We start from the raw sequence: 19,391 nt of genomic DNA, 5'->3' as shown, positions 1-19,391 counted from the left end.
CCGACCCATCACAGTTTTTGACAACATGCACTAATGGAGGTCACCATAACTGTCTGGGATTAAGGACATGACTGAACTGATAATGTGAGGACATGGTTTCATACAGAAAAATCAATGTTTAAATCACAGGAGATTTTCAAACGCTTCCTCTCAACAATGAGATCAGTATAAGATGATTTACGATTACGATACAGACAGACAAGAACACGAGAGTAAATATGCTAGATTTCAGAATGACTTTCAGTGTTTTCAAAGCATATAACCATTAAACTCAACACTGCATAAGTAACCATGAGCTTGAGGTTACTGGAACTCTTCCAGAGGATGTGCTCTTCATTATTAAAAACTGGTCTTAAACATTTTAATTGGTCTAATGAAATTTTGATTAAAGTAAACCCCTATTTCCTGAGATAGTTTGCTCAGGTTTGTACTGAGACATGCAGGTAATTAACTGCATCTTCAGTATAAATGCACAGACATTAAGAGACGATAGGGGATATAAACTCACAGTATAGCTGCAGTGGGCCCGTGTTCTATGCATAGATTTGTAGGACATTACTGTTAACATTATAGTCCCAACAATCATTATTTGGTGATTTAATATCCTGAACTCTGCTTTTACTAAACTTACAGTCTGAACATTATGGCTAAAGTAGCACACGCCGTCTGAGCCAATGAGCTGCATGGCACTGTGGGGCATCAGATGAGAGAAGCAGCATTCCTCAGAAGCAGGGGCTTAGCGATCTCCAGAATATCCAGGTTGGGATCCAGGGACCTCCCCAACCCCTCCAACACTATGATGGCAAACACAATGGAAGCAAAGTTGCTTTCCAGCTTCACCTATGAGACCCAAACAAGAAAAAATGAAATTGCATTTAGCCGTCATTCAAGGCATTTCAGACACACTGCATGGTTTCAAGCATTGGCTCCATCTGCTGGACATGAGTAGAAAATGAAATTCTGATAAAGTGCCATCTTAATATGCTTCATAAATCATGGTGGTTATATCTTGGGCTGGTTACCACATTAATTTACCTTGTGGGCCATCAACAGCTTAAAAACTCTGGTGAGCAGATCACCCACTTGCACCTTAAAAAGAGACAAGCATGGGTCAGTTTGCATCATCAGCACTGAATTGAGAGGTGTTAGTGATAAAAATGCTCAGTTCTAGCAAGGTGCTAATGCTGAACGGACTCAGTTCTGGCGAGGCGCTAACACGGAAAGCGCTCAGTTTCTGGCGAGGCGCTAACACGGAAAGCGCTCGGTTCTGGCGAGGCGCTAACACGGAAAGCGCTCGGTTCTGGCGAGGCGCTAACACGGAAAACGCTCAGTTCTGGCAAAGCGCTAACACGGAAAGCGCTCGGTTCTGGCGAGGTGCTAACACGGAAAGCGCTCGGTTCTGGCGAGGCGCTAACACGGAAAGGGCTCGGTTCTGGCGAGGCGCTAACATGGAAAACGCTCAGTTCTGGCGAGGCGCTAAATGCTGAAAGCACTCAGCTGTAATGAATTGCTAATACAAATTGGTTCTGTGGTGACCCAAGCACAAGACTTCTGGTGAATTTACACATCAGCACCAGCACATTCTTAATTTACTAATAACATACAATTACGCACCCACTACTGTATTTTCCAGTATCCTTTTGCCAACAACTTCAGTACAGAGAATCTAAACTGGTAAACTTTGCACAACAACATGAGAAAGCTGAGGTGGACTGAAACCCTGCACACAAACCAGGAATAGGATCCTGTCGTTGAGTTTCTTCGATCTGCATATTTAGCTATCGATTCACTCATGAAGCTGTTAAATATCTGGTGGATGTTAAATTAGCAAGATAATGAGCTGAGATCCACTGGGTATGGGGAGCAGGTGTTTTGTGGATAAAAGTTGAAGGAGCAGAGCGGTACCTTCCCTAGAGAAAGTGTGTGGCTAAGGGCCTCATTCACCAGTGCTGCCATCTCCTGTTTGAACCTGGGAACATCGGTGCACTTGCTCGCCCTGGCGTGGGTAAGAATCAGCTCAGCCACCTTCTCGCCCTGTGGATGGTGCATGGGAAGTGTTATTAGGAACACAGGCTCAGCCAAGACTATCCTGAGATTCTGATCTTAGGGACCCACCTGACGGTGGACCACAGCCGTGAAGACGGCACGGAAGTTGCGAAGGTCCCCATCTGAGAGCCATGAGACAATGCCAGCGTCCAGCAGAACCAGGCGCATGGGTGGCCCGGACGGCCTCACGGTCACCACCACCGTGTCGCACAGATCCGTCAGTGCCATCGTGCCTGGGGGAGGCGGTCCCCCATCGCCCTGTACCAGGATGTTCCCTGGGTGTAGGTCCCCATGTACAAAGTTATCCACAAACACCTGGGAAAAGACAGATGGTCCCAAAGTAATCCACCTCCCCTTTGAGGCATCTGCCCCCTGGTCCGTCCAGCTCACCATCTTCAGAAGGGCGTCGACTCCCATCCGGGCTATCTTCCGCTTGACATCCTCTGGCACCTCCTGACCCAGGAAGCTTGAAATGGGCTCGCTCTCCTGTGACAGTAATTGCACTGTGAAGGCCAACATCACCTGATTGCAGGCCATCCATTGGTTGTACTCCTCCAGGGATCCACTAGGTAAAGCAGCCCAGGGGGGCCTCTATTAGAGTACTAATTAAAATTTGTCATATGATGGTTGGTAGTTCAAATCCCTGGAAGGGCCCTGATGTTGTAACTATTAGCAAGGGTCCTAAATTGAGTGGCTACAGTAATACAGGCAGTCCCCTGGTTATGAATGAGTCCACCTTTAAGTCAGATTTGTAGGCCAGTTAATAATAATGCACTACAGAAGAATAATCATACAGTAATCATAACTACTGTACATGCAGTACTGTACCTTGAAGCAATGACTTGCTGAAGCTACGCAATGTTTTCATGAATGTCACAAAGTAGAGCACGCATTCATTATTAACCCAAATTTTTTATATGATGGCAAGCCGTTCATAAGCCGGACGTTCTTAACCTGGGGACTGCCTGTTTACACACCGATAAGCTAAAACACTACCTCCATGTAAACCAAATAATGCTGAATATATCATAAAAAAATGGTACATGTTAAGGTCTAGGATTTTGAGCTTTATAGGGGTGGAAAGCAATACAAGCATGTCAGAGCTGTGGGATGCCATTCAATGTGCCGTCCAAGTTATAACTGCAGAAACCATCAACACTCTTAGAAATTTCATGGATGAAAACCTGATTATGTTTATTGAGAAAAAAAGGTAATTGCATAAATATGTAAAAGTGTTTGTTCCTTGGGTAGTGAAAAGACTCAAATTGTATTTCTGTTTATACATTTTGCATATGATTTCAAAATCCTACCCATTCATACAGTATAACATGTCTTGAATAACATCAGCCATTTCAATTTTTTTTTTAATTCATTTGAAAAGCCTAAACCAACTTTGATCTTCTAAACATATTCTCTCATGCAGTCTTTTTAACATTGTTAAATGTTATTGACCAATTTGGTCAGGGTGTTCAAAAGATTTCAAATGATCACATTTGCATAATGATTTCAGACACACTATAGCCCCATATGTAGCAGGGCTCAGTGCATCGTGTGTCACACATTACTCCGGTTACAATCATTACAATTATTGGCAATTTGTGCCACAGTAGCCCTTCTGTTGATTTGTACCAGACAGGATAGCCTTCATTCACATCATGCTTCAATTAGTCTTAGCCGTCAAACACCCCGTTAGTGGATCACAGCGTTTTGCCCCTCAGACCACTCTCAGTATGAACTCACTACAACTGGGCACCCTATAAGCCTTGCAGTTTCAGAGATGACACAGTCCCCTGCCTATAACAAGATAGTGCAGTAGAAACAACCCTTTGATTAGGACTGAGTACTTTTAGTATGGTACTTTCCCTGTTCCATCGACTTCCGGTCAAGTGTCAGTACCAAAAGTTCCAATACCTAAAGTACCAAATCAGCTGGGACACTTTTTTGGAACTTCAGTATTTTGAGGTGGGACCTGCAAACACTTAATTTGTCAACTGGTTATGCAAATAGCCTGCAATAAACACAATACAACCACCATCTTGAAAAAAAAAGTTACACACTCAGGAAACAATAATTAAGTAATAAAAAATAATAATAAAAGTAACAATGGATGTGAGATTCAATCTTTATTTGCAATCTGGTCGGAAGAACAGATACAATCAGGATGGCATAACAAGAAATAATATTTTGCTTAATTTACTAGGGCAGCATATTAAATTTTCAAATTTTGCGCTGTGATTTAGTTGCAATAAAAATTGGGGTATTTATAAATCAAAAAAAAAATAAAAAAAAGTTAAATAATTCAACAAACTTCTCAAAAACCCGTCTAGGAGTGATATAAACAGCAAGGATGAAAATGATTGTGATTGTTTCGGAGAACACATGCAAAACTTACCTGGTGTTTTTTTCCCCTATGGCAGTAAAAGTGTTTTAGTGAAATTTTAAACCCCTTGTGCTATAATGTCCATACAGTATGAAAGAATGAAAAAGCCAGATCTTTATCTAACTGACTAGCAATGTAAGAATTGCACATGCATAACATGCGGTGCTGGCATTAATATCGCACATAATCCAGCCATATAATATACTATTTTTTTAATTCAGCACAAAATACCCCTCCTCACATTGTAATGTCATTCGGTGCCAGCATCATTTTTTACACCAGTAGAAAACCAACACCTTGAACTACCGTATTTTTGGTATTTTCTTCAAGTACCAAAATAATAATACCTGGTGCAGTGAAAAAGTGCCCAAAATCACTCAGGCCTTTTCTCTCAGCCCATTTCACCTGCATTAAACACGTCATCTACAAGTACCAAATGCTGGCTTACTGTCTAATATATTCCAGACCTTGAAGTGCAATTTTTGCAAGATATTCAACATTATTTGCGTCATATGGAGGTAGCTATAATGTTTTGGCTCATCGGTGTAGAAAGTAAATATTAAATATAAAAGAATCGTTTAAGCTCCTTTACATGAGGACAAACGCAGGCCTGTGAAAATAACTACTGACGATCCAAAACCCCATAATGATGAAGCTTTGGAGGTAATTAGTTTTCACACTCACCTCAAATGTTTCCACCAAAACATCCCTTGTGACAAATGGCCTCAGGGGTGTCGGGAACCTCACTGCATCCACGTTTTGAAAGTTGACTTGGAATCGCTCAAAGTTCTCTGCCTCATACCGAAGGTCGATCTGACCAGAGGGAAGGAATCTGCTAGATTCATCTCGCGAGTAAAAATGAAAAAGGAGCAATTATGTCCAGGATGACCTGGGAGCACAAGATGCTGCTCACCTGCTTGGTCATCAGCTTCTCAAACTCCTGCACCACCTCTGGCAGGCTGAGCCACCTGAGTCCTGGCAGGAGTGAGAGAAGCCGGCTGGCCACATGCATGAGGAGCAAGTCCACCTGCACCCGGCCCTTGATGCCTGGGTGGAGCACCTGCGTAGGGAGACAGGGGCTCATCAGCTCATTTGGCACACAGCCTTTTCCACCACACAATAACACTCACCAAACCTTAGAGACAGAATAACAATACTAAACGTTTAAACTAAGGGTAAGTGAAATTCAGGAGCTGACATATGCTGCCAACAGCCGACTGTAGCACACAGTGACTAAACAATAATCCTAGACCTAAACTGTCTAACCATCACTAATTAGCACCTCCCTAAGTACAACTACTCAGTGTTGTTCCATGGCTTGTGCTCCTAGATCAGTCCTACTTACTCACAGATCCCTTAAATTTCACCCTGGGATCAAAGTTCTCCCTTAGCCTGTCTTCTATCTAACTTGTGTTCCCAAAGTAATGCTGCTAGACTTCAGCTGCTCAACATGATCTCTTGATTAAATGAATACGCACCTTGATAGCCACTGGCATAAGAGGGTTTCCAGCCAGGTCGGGTCCCCGTTCTCCTTGCCCACTCTGGGTCTCTGCTTCTCTGAGCTCATCCCCCACATCCCTTCCACGCCCCAAAAGGAGCGCCAGCACTCCACTGAGCCCAGGGATCTCCCAGGCTTCCAGAAGGTCCTGCCCCTCCAGCTGCTCCAGCCACTGGTGGAACGCTGGGTTCTCCATACGGTCCACTCGGGCCATGGCCCTGTAGACCTGGGCCACGCAGCCTGAGCCCACAGGCTCCCGATTCTGAAAGACAAACAGCTGCCTCCAGGTGTCGCCAAAGGCCCGGTTTAGGCAGCGCTGGGTGTGGGTCCAGGAGTGAGCCGGAACACGTACATGCAGCTTGGAAAAGCGATCGCAGAACTCTGGGGAGAAGAGGTCACGCCGGGTGCTGGCCCACTGGCCTAGTTTAATGAAGGTGGGCCCAGAGGTTTCTGTGACCCAGAGCAGGGCGTCTAGCCAGAGCCCGCGAAGCCGCCATGAGAACAGGCACAGCGGGTACAACAGCAGTAGCGGGCTGAACTTAAGTAGAAGGACCAGGGAGCGGAGACCCACACGCAAGGCAAAGCCTATCCGGTCAATCCGCACCTTAACTACAAACTTTCTCTGCTGAGGGGCCAGGACCTCCTGGCAGCTGGCCACATTCACTGTGCCCCAACAAAGCAAGCCAGCCAAAGGCACCTTAATCAACATGGACCCCCTCTGACAGGGCTGGAAGGACGCTGATCTAAAGGTTACCAAATGAGGCATTTTGACTTTTTTTACAGTACATTTTAGATTGACCAAAAATCTTCTGCCACTGAAAGCAGCCAACTTAAAGTACATGATTGTAATTGTTGTATGGTCCTTTCCTTTGAAAATGACTATCTTCATAAAAAATTACAGCAAAATTCTGAAGCCTAACTCAAGCCTAATTCGTGCCTCTTGATTCCTATTTTACTGGAAAAGCTCAAAGACAACAGCTACATCTTTAAATGGGTCAAATATGCTGCAGAGTTTGTGGATCAAAGGGTCGGTGGACATGATGAATGAGTATGAGTGACTATACACGCAGAGGTAACGTGGTTAGCGAGAATACATCAATCCGGAGCACTACCTGACAGATAAGAAACGCGTGTTGCCATTACAAGTAGCTGCGAGTGTCTAACTTTCGCGTAATGCTGCACGCCTAACCCTCGCTTCTGGACAATTCCGCTCTGTGAGTGGAATCACATACATGTGTATAGGTAATCTTTCACCCCCTCATTATTATTCTGCAGACATCTGTATCACTCACAAGACCGCGTTATGGCAAATGAAAATAGTTTAACCTCCGTTGGATTGGATCAGTTGCACCAGATACAGACAGACTCACCGCCTGCTGTAGGTCGTACTTCCTGCTCGTGCCTCGTCATGCAAGCTGCTGGTCCCTTCTTAAAGGCGCACACACATATATCACTCGACCTGGAGCCTATTAATGATAATAATAATAATAATTATTATTATTATTATTATTATTAATATTATTATTAATATTATTATTATTATTATTATATATGCAAGATGTATGAACAGAAATACAATTTAAGAGTCTTTTCACTACCCAAGGAACACTTTTACATATTTATGCAATTACCTTTTTTTCTCAATTAATAATAATAATAATAATAATAATAATAATAATAATAAATAATGTGTACTGTTAATAAAAATGATAATAATCCAGAGTGTAAGAACATAACAAATTTACAAATGAGAGGAGGCCATTCGGCCCATTAAGCTCGTTTGGGAAGAACTTAACTAATAGCTAAGAGTTGTTAAAATCTTATCTAGTTCTGATTTAAAGGAACTCACGGTTTTAATTTGCACTACAATAACAAAGACTATTCCATACTCTAACTACATGCCGTGTAAAGAAGTAATTCCTCAAATTCATTTTAAAATGTTCTCCCGCTAATTTCCATTTATGGCTATGAATTCTAGTATTTAAACTAATATTGAAGTAGCCATTTGACTGAACAGCATCCAGACCTGTTAGAATCTTATATCTGGATCATGTCCCCCCTTAATCTCCTTTGCTCGAGGCTGAACAGATTCAGCTCAGCTAACCTCTCTTCATAAGACATTCCTCTAAGAATCATTCTCGTCGCCCTGCGTTGCACCTTTTCCAAGGCATCAATGTCCTTCGTAAGGTATGGTGACCAAACCTGTACACAATATTCTAGGTGGGGTCTTACCAATAAATTATATATTCGTAGCATCACCTCCTTTGATTTAAACTCCACACAACTAGAGATGTAGAGATGTAACCCAACATCAGCAGAGAAAGCAGAGGCAAGTTTGTAGTTAAGGTGCGGATTGAGCGGATAGGCTTTGCTTTGAGTGTGGGTCTCCACGGCCTGGTCCCAGAGACGGATTACGGACCGGGCCAGCGGGGCCGCTGCCCAGGGGCCCTTGGGGTGCAGGGGGCCCATGGGGCCCCTAGCCCAAAACAATTTGCAACGCTTATCAACAATGTATTTTCGTTTGTCTATTTTAGAGGGCCTACATTCTTTGATCCTCTGCCTACAAGGGCCCCTAACCCTATAGGGAGGGCGTTTGGCTGCCAAGGGCCCTTGAATTGTGGTGGTTGTGGTGGGGAGGGGGGCCCTCGCGAACGTTTTGCTTAGGGGCCCACACAACCCATAATCCGTCCCTGCCTGGTCCTGCTACTTAAGTTCAGCCCGCTGTCTTCGCCAGGTTTCCCCCAACTCTGACCCTCACTAAAAAATCGGTTGGTGGTAATATGGTATTATTATATTACTAGTACACAACAGTGCCCACAAAGCACACATACGTCTGGCCAGCGTCTTCCCGACATACACAAGCTACATCTAAACGAGATAATATTCAAGTCGCTTGCTAATTGCCAAGACATATATGTGGTCAGTTTTGGATCTGCCTGCTATGTTTTTTAAAGCTGCCTAGTATGCGTGACCTAATATAGACGTATGTGTGATATTAGGGTAGTGTTACTGAATTACAATAGCAGAAATTACGGTAGTACTAAATCTAGGTCTGTGACAGACGAGTCACAACTGCGGGCTCCGCACCTGTCTGAGGCTTAGCATTCTTATTGGTTGTTTGCTGTGTTCCTTCGTATTTTCATTAGCTGCTTTCCTTCACACTCGATTGGCCAGCAGTCAATCGAAATTAAAACCCAAAGCGGGAGCTCACATGATTCTGTCCAGCCTGCTGTTTTTGAACATCATGGAAAGCAGGTAACATTATTTTATCTAATTGTTATAAAAGTAATTTTGTTTAAAATGTATGATAAATTAACGAGAAAACTTAAGTGAAACATGTGGCATCTATTTGCTGTGAAACTACGACATGCGCTCCATAATCATAAACATTTATTGCTATTGTCATGAAAATGCTTTGCTAGCGCATATTTGTTCATTTTTGTTTGTTAAATTATATACATTTTATTTGGTCCCGGTAGCCAAGATGTTAAGTTTTGTAAGCGGAGTCACATTTAGCAGCTGTCATCGCCAGCTGGGAAATGACCAGGGACACAATGCACCACAGCTGGGTTTTGGAGGGAACCCCGTTCAAAGATAATCAATTGGGCAGTTATTAGGTAAAAGTATAGATCAGAGTAAATGAAGTTGTATGGGCGGCACGGTCCTTTACCCGTACAACACCATTAGGGTCTCAGACTCCGGTTCCAGCTGTTTCAGTGAGGAAACGCCAGCTTTTTCCTAATATTTTCGGGGGTTTCGTTTCAGTTTAAAGATAAGCGTTTCGTTAAGTCTAAGCTATGAGTCCTCTAAGGACTTTGGATCCCGCGCGGGGTGTACCCTGCAGTTGCCTCGCGGAATAGACACTAAATTGTTCTGTAACCTTCTTCAATATCCAAGACTAACGGTGCCTCTAGTCCAGAGTCAGTAAGCAATCGGCATATACAGGATCGTATATGAAACGGGGGGCGGAGGGACGTGTACCCCCAAGTATTTAACTTAGCTTCATTCATCCTTCCATTAAAGACATTTATATTCAAATTATTAAACTGTGTCCCCTTCCACAAACACATACCAACGCCACTGAACATAGTCTTCGGCAGTAGGTGCGAAGTTTTGGAATATAATGTTTCAAATTTAAGTGACCTAGGCCGGTTCACTATGCTTCCAGTTGTCTTCCACTCCGCTATTATGACCTTCACAGTGGACACACTGAGGTTAAGGAGCTTGGTAATCTTCTTAGCACCATTGCCATCTTTAAACTTCATAATCAAAGTGGTTCTCAAGTCATTAGAAAGTTCCCTTGTTAGTTTTTGAGGTTTCACCAAATACCCCACTTGTACTGATTTCTCAGTTGTATGTTCCTAAGAACTGGCCTAAATAATCACTTATGGGTCAGTCAACCAGCTAGTGATTTAACTGATTTATTGTTTACACCTGTTTTCATCAACCTCATTGCATTGTTAACAATCATACAGTCTCCAAGCTATTAGGGGTCGAATACTTTTTCAACAGCAGATTTCATTGATATGTTCTTTACCATTGTTGCATAATTAGATTTTTTTGGATTTTTAGTGAAAATTTATTGCTCAGGAGGCCCTCGTTTATATGTAACAGTATGTAACTAAAGATCTTTCAACCCACTGTTTTCAACCCATCTCGTTTAATAAACACATTCTTTATTGAAATCATTGTTAGGTACAATAAAATCATGCAACAGAAATATTCATTCGTTGCCAATTTCAGAGGGTCAGAACTGTGTATAGTCGGGAGCAGTACATAGAAGATAATTTAATGTTTGTCGCACTAACTTAAACTTTCCTTAAAGCTGAACAACACGGAAGTTTACACAAAGACGATAAAACAGACAGAACCGATAGTTCGCGTTATACTTCGGTAATTGCATTTATAAACTAAGTCTAGTTTAAACCGTTCGTTTTAAACCTTCTTGTGAATTAAGTAAGGAATAATTGACGACGGGCCGTTGAATTATTAGAAAATAATGCACACCCGAGGTGGTAATGCGGCCACGACGCGAAGCGGAGTGGCCGTTACACCTCGGGTGTGCATTATTTTCTAATAATTCAACGGTCCGGAGTCAATTATTCCGCTTATACTACGGTTGCCACACCTCAAGACATCGATCAGATGATATATTTCAAGGGATTCGTCCGGTTTTTCTACTTAAATCGCTATTGTGAGTAGGATTATTTCTTCCGCATCTCATCCAATGACTCTTTTGCTAGTTCCAAAACGTCATTTTAAAGCTGGCAATGGAGGCTTGAGCCATTAATAGCAGACTAATGCAGTTAACAATTAAGTTATTAGAAAGAGAGCGAGAGAGACAGAGACACAGAGAAAGAGAAACAGAGAGAGAGAGAGAGCTTGTATCAATTAGGCTACCTCTGTGTGTCCCTCAACAGTGTTCTGAAGCACCGTCTCTAAACTGTAAGTCTGTTTTAAGATGCAGCGCTGTTATTACCTCGCTAGTGAGAAATGTCATGTGTAGCCTTTAAGTTGGTACACTAGGCTAACTAATACTGCTGCAGCCCAGTTGTTGAAAGTTTCATATTCACCGTAAATATTAAAATTTACTTTCGGAAAATCGTCTGTCATGTTGTTGTTTTTCTTAGTCCTGTGTGCTGTATAGGTACTGTATGCTAATTTCCGTTATTACAGTTAACTATGCGAAGTGATATGGAACTGTAATGCGGTCAAGAGAGCTACCTGGAACTACGTTCGCCGTGCGTTTATCTGAAAATAATTGCACACCTCAGAACGTTCGTTAGCCAATCAGATTCAAGCATTCAACGGTCCCGTAGTATAAATGCGGTTAAAACACCGCGGTACGGAGAATGCGCGTGCACGCGGTAGAGGGATGGATTTGCTAGGGGGTAGGGTTTCGGCTCAAAACCATAAAATCAGAACATTACATATGAACTAGTATTAATGAAACCACTGCGGAAAAAAGTTTTCACATTAACTTCATAATGTCATTTGATTACTTTCATTAGAAATCTGTTGCATTTAATGAGATTTCGCGTTTTGCTATCAATTCCATATTTCATGGAAATTACAGGGCTCTACCGGTCTGTATTTCACCATTAAAACTGGTACAAGGAACATGGCTACACGAACTAGCGCGCACGCGGACACATCCGCAACGACGCAAATACTGGCGAAATTTCCAAGCAGTAACAGCTTTTCCCAGCGGTTACCATGGTTAGTGATTTACGTTACAGCAGAGTGATGCCTTGAGAGAAGCGTACTACGTGCGGGTGCTGTGTCTACAGAAATCCGTTCTTCATTTTAAACTTTATTGTAAATCCTGATTAACGATACGTTTAGAAAATAGGATAATCTGATTACGTCTTTTCCTCTGTAACTGTAACAATATACAGTTGCGTTTTTTGTATGCTGAATATAACCGGATTCTATGTATTCCGCTAATCATCAAGCCTGTTTTGTCAATCAGGATTATGAACGTATTTTTAAACTGCGCAGTTTCCCAGATGAGACTGTCCCTGTTTAACTATACCAGGCGTATCAAAGTCCTCTTCAGAACCAGCAGGTGGTAGCAGATTCACAGTAAAATCCAACCAAGTGAGGAACTGGAGTATTTCACTTGTTTATATGTGGCTATGTTTATTTAAATTTATTTAAATCTTTATAACTTTTCCTTCTTTAATCAAGCATAGGCTAAAAGTGGCAAAATAGCAACAATGTAAGACTGTTCTAATCCCATGGTTAGTCAAGTCATCGTTTGGCCCCTGAGGAAGGTTCTTAACCTTCAATTGCTCCCTGACCCAATCCTCTCAACAGTACATCTCTTTGGATAAAACCTAAATTGAAAAAAAATGCATTTTTTTTTCCATTGATTGCCCTTGTCTAGCACACGGTGGACATTTTCGTCAGTATGGTTCATGTCTTTTTACCACTATTGCTTTTTTGTGCAGAATCTGTCAGCCAAACCTAACATGGAGAGAGGGGTGTCTGGGGGGGCTTATGGATATTTGGGGCAGGTCACATTGATGGATCCCCAGGTGTTTCACTACTCATTACTTTACTGTCTCAGTGTTATTCTACCTTTTGACAGCTAGGAGACACTTAACACAGTAGCTTTGTGGAATGGTTGAGACGGACCTGTTACTGAGTGGAAATGACACAAAGAGGTAAAGTACTCGGCAGGAAGGGTAAGCTTTCAAAGTCCTTTCAAAGAGAGGTTGGAAACCCCTTTGGTTTTTGTTAGTTTTCCTCTGTTGGAAGCTGCTGTTTAGGTATTCAGTGATGCTGCCTTGCCCCTTTCTGTTCTGAGCAGAATGCGTGGTCTCCGTGGAGACTGGGGACCCACGATCCCAGCCAGCTGCAGATTAGTTCAGTGGGAGAGATGGGATGTGGGGGTGGGGCCAGAGCTGGTGACGGATACAGAGAGGGACTGGAGGGAGGGGTGGGAAACAATCTGGAGAAGCGAAGAGGGGTGCAGTGACTCTAAGAAAAGATAACTGCAGTTTCAGAGGACAAAGGACAAGAGTGAGACAGTGGAAAAGGACAAAACAGGATTGAATCCAGCAAGATTTGGCTGCATTTCACTCACGTTTGAGAGAACCCGATTGTTTACTATTGCACTGAAAAACCAGTAGCTTTTCTCACAGTAAGGAGAAGTGAACTGATTGGTGTGGTACCTGAAAGGACAGGAAGTGATGGGAAAGTTGAGGACCCCAAGCTGAGACCCCAAGCTGTCTGACAGAGTCATGAGAGTGGCAGCTGATCTGCCCAGGTCACATCAGAGAATGAGGGGTCACAGAGACTGGGTCTCTGCAGGGTCTCTCCGGCAGAGAAAGGTAAGGAAGGTCTTTCTGTGCCTCTGTCAATCTGTCTGTCTTGTATCCCTGTTTTGCTACACCTTGTGGAGACACATATTTTATTGTTACCCAAACAATAAAACAGACATTACGGGGACAATACAAATGCCTTAAATCGTGAAAAAAGTAAGAAAAACGAAATTCTTTCTGTCAACATTTGTTATGTTGTTGTAATTGGGTTTGGAATTGTTAATTTCATTAAAAGGATAGGTACAGGAAAGATGGAGGCAAATATACTAGTGGGTTATATTCTTCCTGCCAAGGATTGTTTTGTTGCTACAGTCCTTTTGAACAGAAACCCATTTAGGAGCACGTGCATACACTGTACACCTTGGAGAAGTCTTTCAGACAAGGGTTACAGGTGTAGTATTTCATGTGGTTTGAATGCATCTGTGTAAAGGACATTGTGAAAACTCTGGTATGCTGTGTGGTCTGTTATCTGCTGGAAGGCAGCATACTGTCTGGGGGTGAGACATACTTCATGCCGCATTATGGTATCAGAAACTGGCATATTGAGATGGGGATGAAGTGGATTTCAAGACTGTAAAGGATTCCCTGTGGCTACAGTTGATTGGCTGTTCAGAGATGATCTTCCTTCCCCAATCTGAACCCAAAACTTTTAGAAACTATTGTGCAAGTTTACTTTCCTTGCTGCCTTTTGAATGCTCCAAATTAACCGTAGCTCCTTTTTATTGTACATTAAAGATGTGACTCCAACTAAGGTTTATTTATACACTGAGCTAATCCCTGTGTTTTCTTCAGAGAGAAACTGATTCACTGAGTCTGTGAAACGGTCATTGGTAATTAGTACTGCAGAACTTACCATACTGTCACCAAAAAATAATTTTGGTTTGTTTATAAAATGAAAATGGCCGCTATTCTTCTGTCTGAGTCATACCGGGCATGCGGCCTGGTTTTGATGTGAAACACATATGTCTGAGTGAAACTTGCGTCTAATTCCACTGTGCTGTGGGACCGCGCAGAAAACTGCTGTCAGACAACCACGTTAAATGGGATGCCTGCATGTTTCAAATCCCAAATAGGAAAAATAAAAAATAGCAGCCCGGTGCTCAGCAATAAAAGCAAACAGGAAGTTAGAGACAACTGATGTTATTTCTGTTTTTAAGGGGAACCCTCTGACCCTCACTTGTTTATCAGATTGAACCGGAATACATTCCAGGCTCTGTTATTGGAAAGAAAGGGTCATAAATGTTTATAGGTCCTGAAGATGCCAGGGAAAGAATCACTTGTGTTGCTTTTATGGTATAAACTATCAAAATCCTGGTTATGAATATTATAATCCTTGTTTTATTTTCTTTCTTTTTTTATTAACGTTGGATGAATGCACACTATTTCAAATACCCAGCTCACAGATTACTCAATGCAAATCAAGCTGGCTTCAAAGAAGCTCCAAGTGTTTTCAGATTTGCAGTGTGGAGTGCAGACCCAGACAGACATGCCGGCGAATAAGACATCCAGAGATTCCACTGTCCTTTTGCTTTGACCCAGTTTTTTTATCAGAAAGCTTAGAGGCCATTTTTAATAATGGGGATTGTCTTTCTTCCCTTCCTGCTGCACCTCCAAATCCCCTCTGCTTCCTGCCCTGCCATGGTTTTGCCATTTTCTCTGTGAACTAAGCATTGGCATCGTGAGGGTGCTCTCACTCTGCCTGGGTTTAGGCTGCCATTGGAAATGTGAGGGCTCTGGAAGGGCAGCAGGGACACGCAGAAGACATTATTGCTTTTTAACAAAATATTTTAATATCACCCTTAACAAAACACAATTCATTATATTCAAGAAAAAATAGACAAACCAACATTTTCATTGAAATTAAACCTTTGAAACCAAACAGTGCTTTTAAATCCTGCTGTGGTCCATAAGAAAAATAGGGAAAATATTTAAATGATAAAAAAAACTCATAAAGAAATGCAAAGGAAAAAAAGGCTTCCTATCTAAAAAAAAACAAATGGAAAATCTCAAAAAGGTCCAAATTCAGCACCCTTTCACTAGACTTTTGCCTGGCAGGCATCACGGGGGGGCAATTAAAGACGGTAATGTCGCTGCAGTGAGCCAGAGCCAGACACACAAACCCCCCTGCGTCACCACACATTCCCCGCATTTTGTTTGCCATTTGTTGTCTGTAAACAGACTGGGCCCCATTCAGACATGTTTTATGTCATGGATTAACTATTAAACTAGAACTGCAATCTTAAGATACTTCTACTTTTGCAGTTTGCATACCTATATAGGATTTTTCTTTACACACTCCTTGTTCCCCTGTTCTTTTCAGGGCATAAGTTCACTCAGTTGGGCAGTAGGACATGTCAAAATCAAAACAAACCAACATTTTTATAGAAATTGCTGATGGAACTCTGAGAGAATTGCTGGATGGTCTTCTTGCTGTTTGTTGATGGTTTTTCCAGCTTACCTTTGACTGGCCTCAGTATTCTCTCTTAAGCTGAATAGCTTCAGCATTGTTGGTTCCTTTTCAGTGTGATGCTAACAGCTCTTATCAGTGTTTATAGATTTCTACAGTGTGATTTGACAGGTCCCTTCAGCATTCTGCCTAAAGGTAATTAATTAAATAATTGTCCTACTTTTGGTAGTTAAGAGAAGTGGTTATAGCAAAATTATTAAACATACAGTCATGGACATAAATCACAAGGGGGGTTGTAACCTCCCCAATAATGCAGGGCCAATGCATACCCCTGGACCCCCCTAAATGGGTGGAGAACCCCCCCAGTATTTCACCTAAAGTTACACCCTTACACACTGCTCACTAAATGCTCATTTGCTATCGAGTACTTCTCAAATGCTAATGTATTCAGCCCAGTGATGATCCTGCTCTAGCCTTTGTCCTAGTAAGGTGGTAGTTATATAACTGAGCAGTCTCTGGACATGTATTACACCCATCAGAGGAAAGCCTGATGCCAATCATAAGAGTGAGGTTATTCAGATGAGGAACAGCTGCGAAGAGGAGTAAGTCTATTCTGCCTCTAAGTGACACACACCCAGGAATGAACACATTCCCACAGGAATGGACATTAACGCTCAGGCAGCTGGAGCGACATGCACACAGGCAGAAATCATCACTATCACTGCTGTATCTAAGGAGGTTTGTCCCTTGATGTTTAAAGCACATTTCAGATGGTTGCACTGATCTCCAGACAAAGCAGGATACTTCCGCCCTTCAAATGGATTCCAAGATTTCTATTGAACATTGTGATCCAGAGTCACGTTTTGAGGAAAATATAATCTCCTGTGCTAATGATAATTAATCCTGTTGACAGAGACTTTGCATGGAAAAGTCTTATGTAAATGTGTTCCTCGGGATTTCTGAGACATGGAGAAGAGTATAGATTGAGTAAATCCATCCATCCATTTTCCAAACCGCTATTCCTACAGGGTCGCGGGGGGTCCAGAGCCTTTCCTGGAAGCAATGGGCACGAGGCAGGGAACGACCCAGGATGGGGGGCCAGCCCATCGCAGGGCACACTCACACACCATTCACTCACACATGCACACCTATGGGCAATTTAGCAACTCCAATTAGCCTCAGTATGTTTTTGGACTGTGGGGGGAAACCCCACGACGACATGGGGAGAACATGCAAACTCCGCACACATGTAACCCAGGCGGAGAATCGAACGCGGGTCCCAGAGGTGTGAGGCAACAGTGCTAACCACAAATCTATTGGTATATATGAGGTTTCATGGGTAGATGATCTACAGTAGGTGTCCATAAAGAATAACTCATTTGCTGGTCAGCCAAAAATAAACAAAAATGAAAAATCAAGAAGCTGGGTCAGTTGCTTTCTGTCTCCCTTCGAAAGCGAATACTTCACTTCACATCCGTGATCGATGTCACTAATTTCAGGTGAGCAGAGGGCTTTGTGCCCTGAAACACTCTTGCTTTCAGCCATCTCACTCCTTGTTTCTCTCATCACTGCTTCCAGTTTCCACAACTACTCTGACTAACACACAAGCCTTTCCTGTTCCATATGCCAAACTGGTCAAACTGATGGTTGGGCTAATGCATCGAAACACTTATAAGTTCAGCTGTAGGTCTGACCACATTATATATTTTCACACACTCTGTCTGGCCTGTATCCCTGAACCAACACAGCCTATGCAAAAGTGCAATTTCCTCATTGTCCCATCAGGCCATGCTTACTCTTCCAAAAATCTACGATGACAAGTGAAATGTCCTGTCTCAAAACAACATTTATCAGCTAGGCTCAGCACCTGATCCATCCTTTGCCAAGGGGAGCATAGGTCTTAAGAAGACATAACCTAAACAGGGTGTCGGTCCAGAATCTAAGTTAATCCAAAAAACAGCATAGAGAAAATTGAACAAATCCTCAGCTGTTGAATTTAGAGTGTCTTTGGCTATTGAACAGTTATCCATCTGCTGTAAAAACACATAGTTTTAATCCATATTTTCCGTACATGAATAGCTTCCTGGCAGAGTTTAGGGTCAGGACATTTTATGAATTGTCGAGTTTAGCCCTCTCTCCCTTGAGTTTGGTATCTTCAGGGCTATGGGCAGACTGTGACCCTGTAGATTGTACTGCTTTGTTGTTTTTCTGCATTGTTGTTTATTCCTAAAGTAATAAGTGATGGATAAAATTGAAAAATAAGAGGAAAAAAACATAAATTGTCGGATTAGCTTTTGAGTAGCCTTACTGCCTGAGAGTAGAAGGTGTTATAGAGTCTGCCCATGATCAATGCTCTGATGTAAGTTTATGTGAATGTAACGAAAGAGAATACACACACGTGTGATGTTTTAATCATGTGGAGCATGTGGGTTCTCATCACTCATCAAGGTGACCGAGATTAAGCATATATACTGCATTCTATGCATTTTAAACAGAGCCCCTGAAACATGCCACCTGTAGTCCTTGATGATCGTGTAAATGCAAGAGTTATTATCTGTGTAAGCTGTGTATCAATTTAACAGCCTTCACTTCTGCAATGATTCCAGATATACACAATGCGGCTTGAAGGCTCATTCTTCGCCCACACTCTTGACCCCATTCCTAACCCAGAATAAAAAAAAAGACAATAAAGCGACATTTTGGCCGTTCGGGTTCATATTCGGTCTTCAGTTTCTCATTTATGTTGTGTTAGTTTCCTAAGGGAAATGTGCTGGAGTAAGGGGGCGTGGTGATGTTTTTCTGAAACGTGTAACCCTTGTACAGCTGAAAGTAATTTGTGTGTGCTGGCTAGCTCAGCACTGATGCAACTCCCCTGCCCCCCCCCCCCCCCCACCCCCCCCCCCCCCCCGGCTCAATGGAACTTCTTAATATCCTGGAGTGAAGGGGCTGGGGTTGTGAGCCTATTACTTCTCTAGGAAATGAGCAAGGAGGGAGAGTCTGATGAAGGCAAAAAGGGGGGAAAACAAATATAACAGGGTCTCGAGGTCAGTAGAGAGACATGGCCTGTGTCTGGCTTCCACACATGTGCCATCTCATATACATGAGTTAATGGTTCATGAGTTCAGTGTTATTTAATAAAAATTATATGCAGAAGGTCGTATCTGCAACCTCAGAAATTTAAACTGATTGAAATTTTTGCCCTGAGTTTAGCAGAAGGTTCAGTGACATTGG

General features: G+C 42.5%; 2 protein-coding genes across 3 annotated transcripts in view; one reads left to right on the top strand and one right to left on the bottom strand.

Moving 5' to 3' along the window:
* Positions 1 to 96: 96 nt before the first annotated feature.
* On the bottom strand, positions 97 to 7,335 carry adck2 (aarF domain containing kinase 2). The gene is made up of 8 exons (XM_049007343.1): positions 5,905 to 7,335; positions 5,340 to 5,486; positions 5,111 to 5,239; positions 2,437 to 2,532; positions 2,116 to 2,361; positions 1,906 to 2,034; positions 1,036 to 1,089; positions 97 to 840 (listed from the first exon to the last, which is right to left on the bottom strand). Exons 1-8 carry the CDS (start codon positions 6,811 to 6,813, stop codon positions 700 to 702), a joined length of 1,851 nt encoding a protein of 616 aa, XP_048863300.1. The 5' UTR covers positions 6,814 to 7,335; the 3' UTR covers positions 97 to 699.
* A 1,756-nt stretch (positions 7,336 to 9,091) lies between these two features.
* LOC125738424 (DENN domain-containing protein 2A-like) overlaps positions 9,092 to 19,391 on the top strand; it is a 28,435-nt gene continuing 18,135 nt past the window's right edge. Inside the window, exon 1 of one of the 2 annotated variants that reach the window (XM_049007337.1) lies at positions 9,092 to 9,179. In XM_049007337.1, the coding sequence (XP_048863294.1) occupies positions 9,136 to 9,179 (44 nt within the window). In that variant the 5' untranslated portion in view covers positions 9,092 to 9,135. Of the gene's footprint in view, positions 9,180 to 13,363; positions 13,763 to 19,391 lie in introns of those variants that run through there. The other variant, XM_049007338.1, reaches the window with a different exon arrangement.

Source organism: Brienomyrus brachyistius, chromosome 3, assembly GCF_023856365.1.
Source record: "Brienomyrus brachyistius isolate T26 chromosome 3, BBRACH_0.4, whole genome shotgun sequence".
Classification (NCBI taxonomy): Eukaryota; Metazoa; Chordata; class Actinopteri; order Osteoglossiformes; family Mormyridae; genus Brienomyrus; species Brienomyrus brachyistius.
Note: the sequence above shows the minus strand (reverse complement) of the source record. Positions and strands in the feature narration are given on the sequence as shown.

Bases quoted from the DNA above. Each gene is read 5' to 3' on its own strand.
- adck2 (XM_049007343.1), bottom strand. From the start codon at position 6,813: ATGAAGATAGTCATTTTCAAAGGAAAGGACCATACAACAATTACAATC. The intron at 5,240-5,339 runs GTGAGCAGCATC...CCCTCTGGTCAG, and splicing joins AGAAGCTGATGACCAAGCAG to ATCGACCTTCGGTATGAGGC. The intron at 2,362-2,436 runs GTGAGCTGGACG...GTCTTTTCCCAG, and splicing joins TCGACGCCCTTCTGAAGATG to GTGTTTGTGGATAACTTTGT.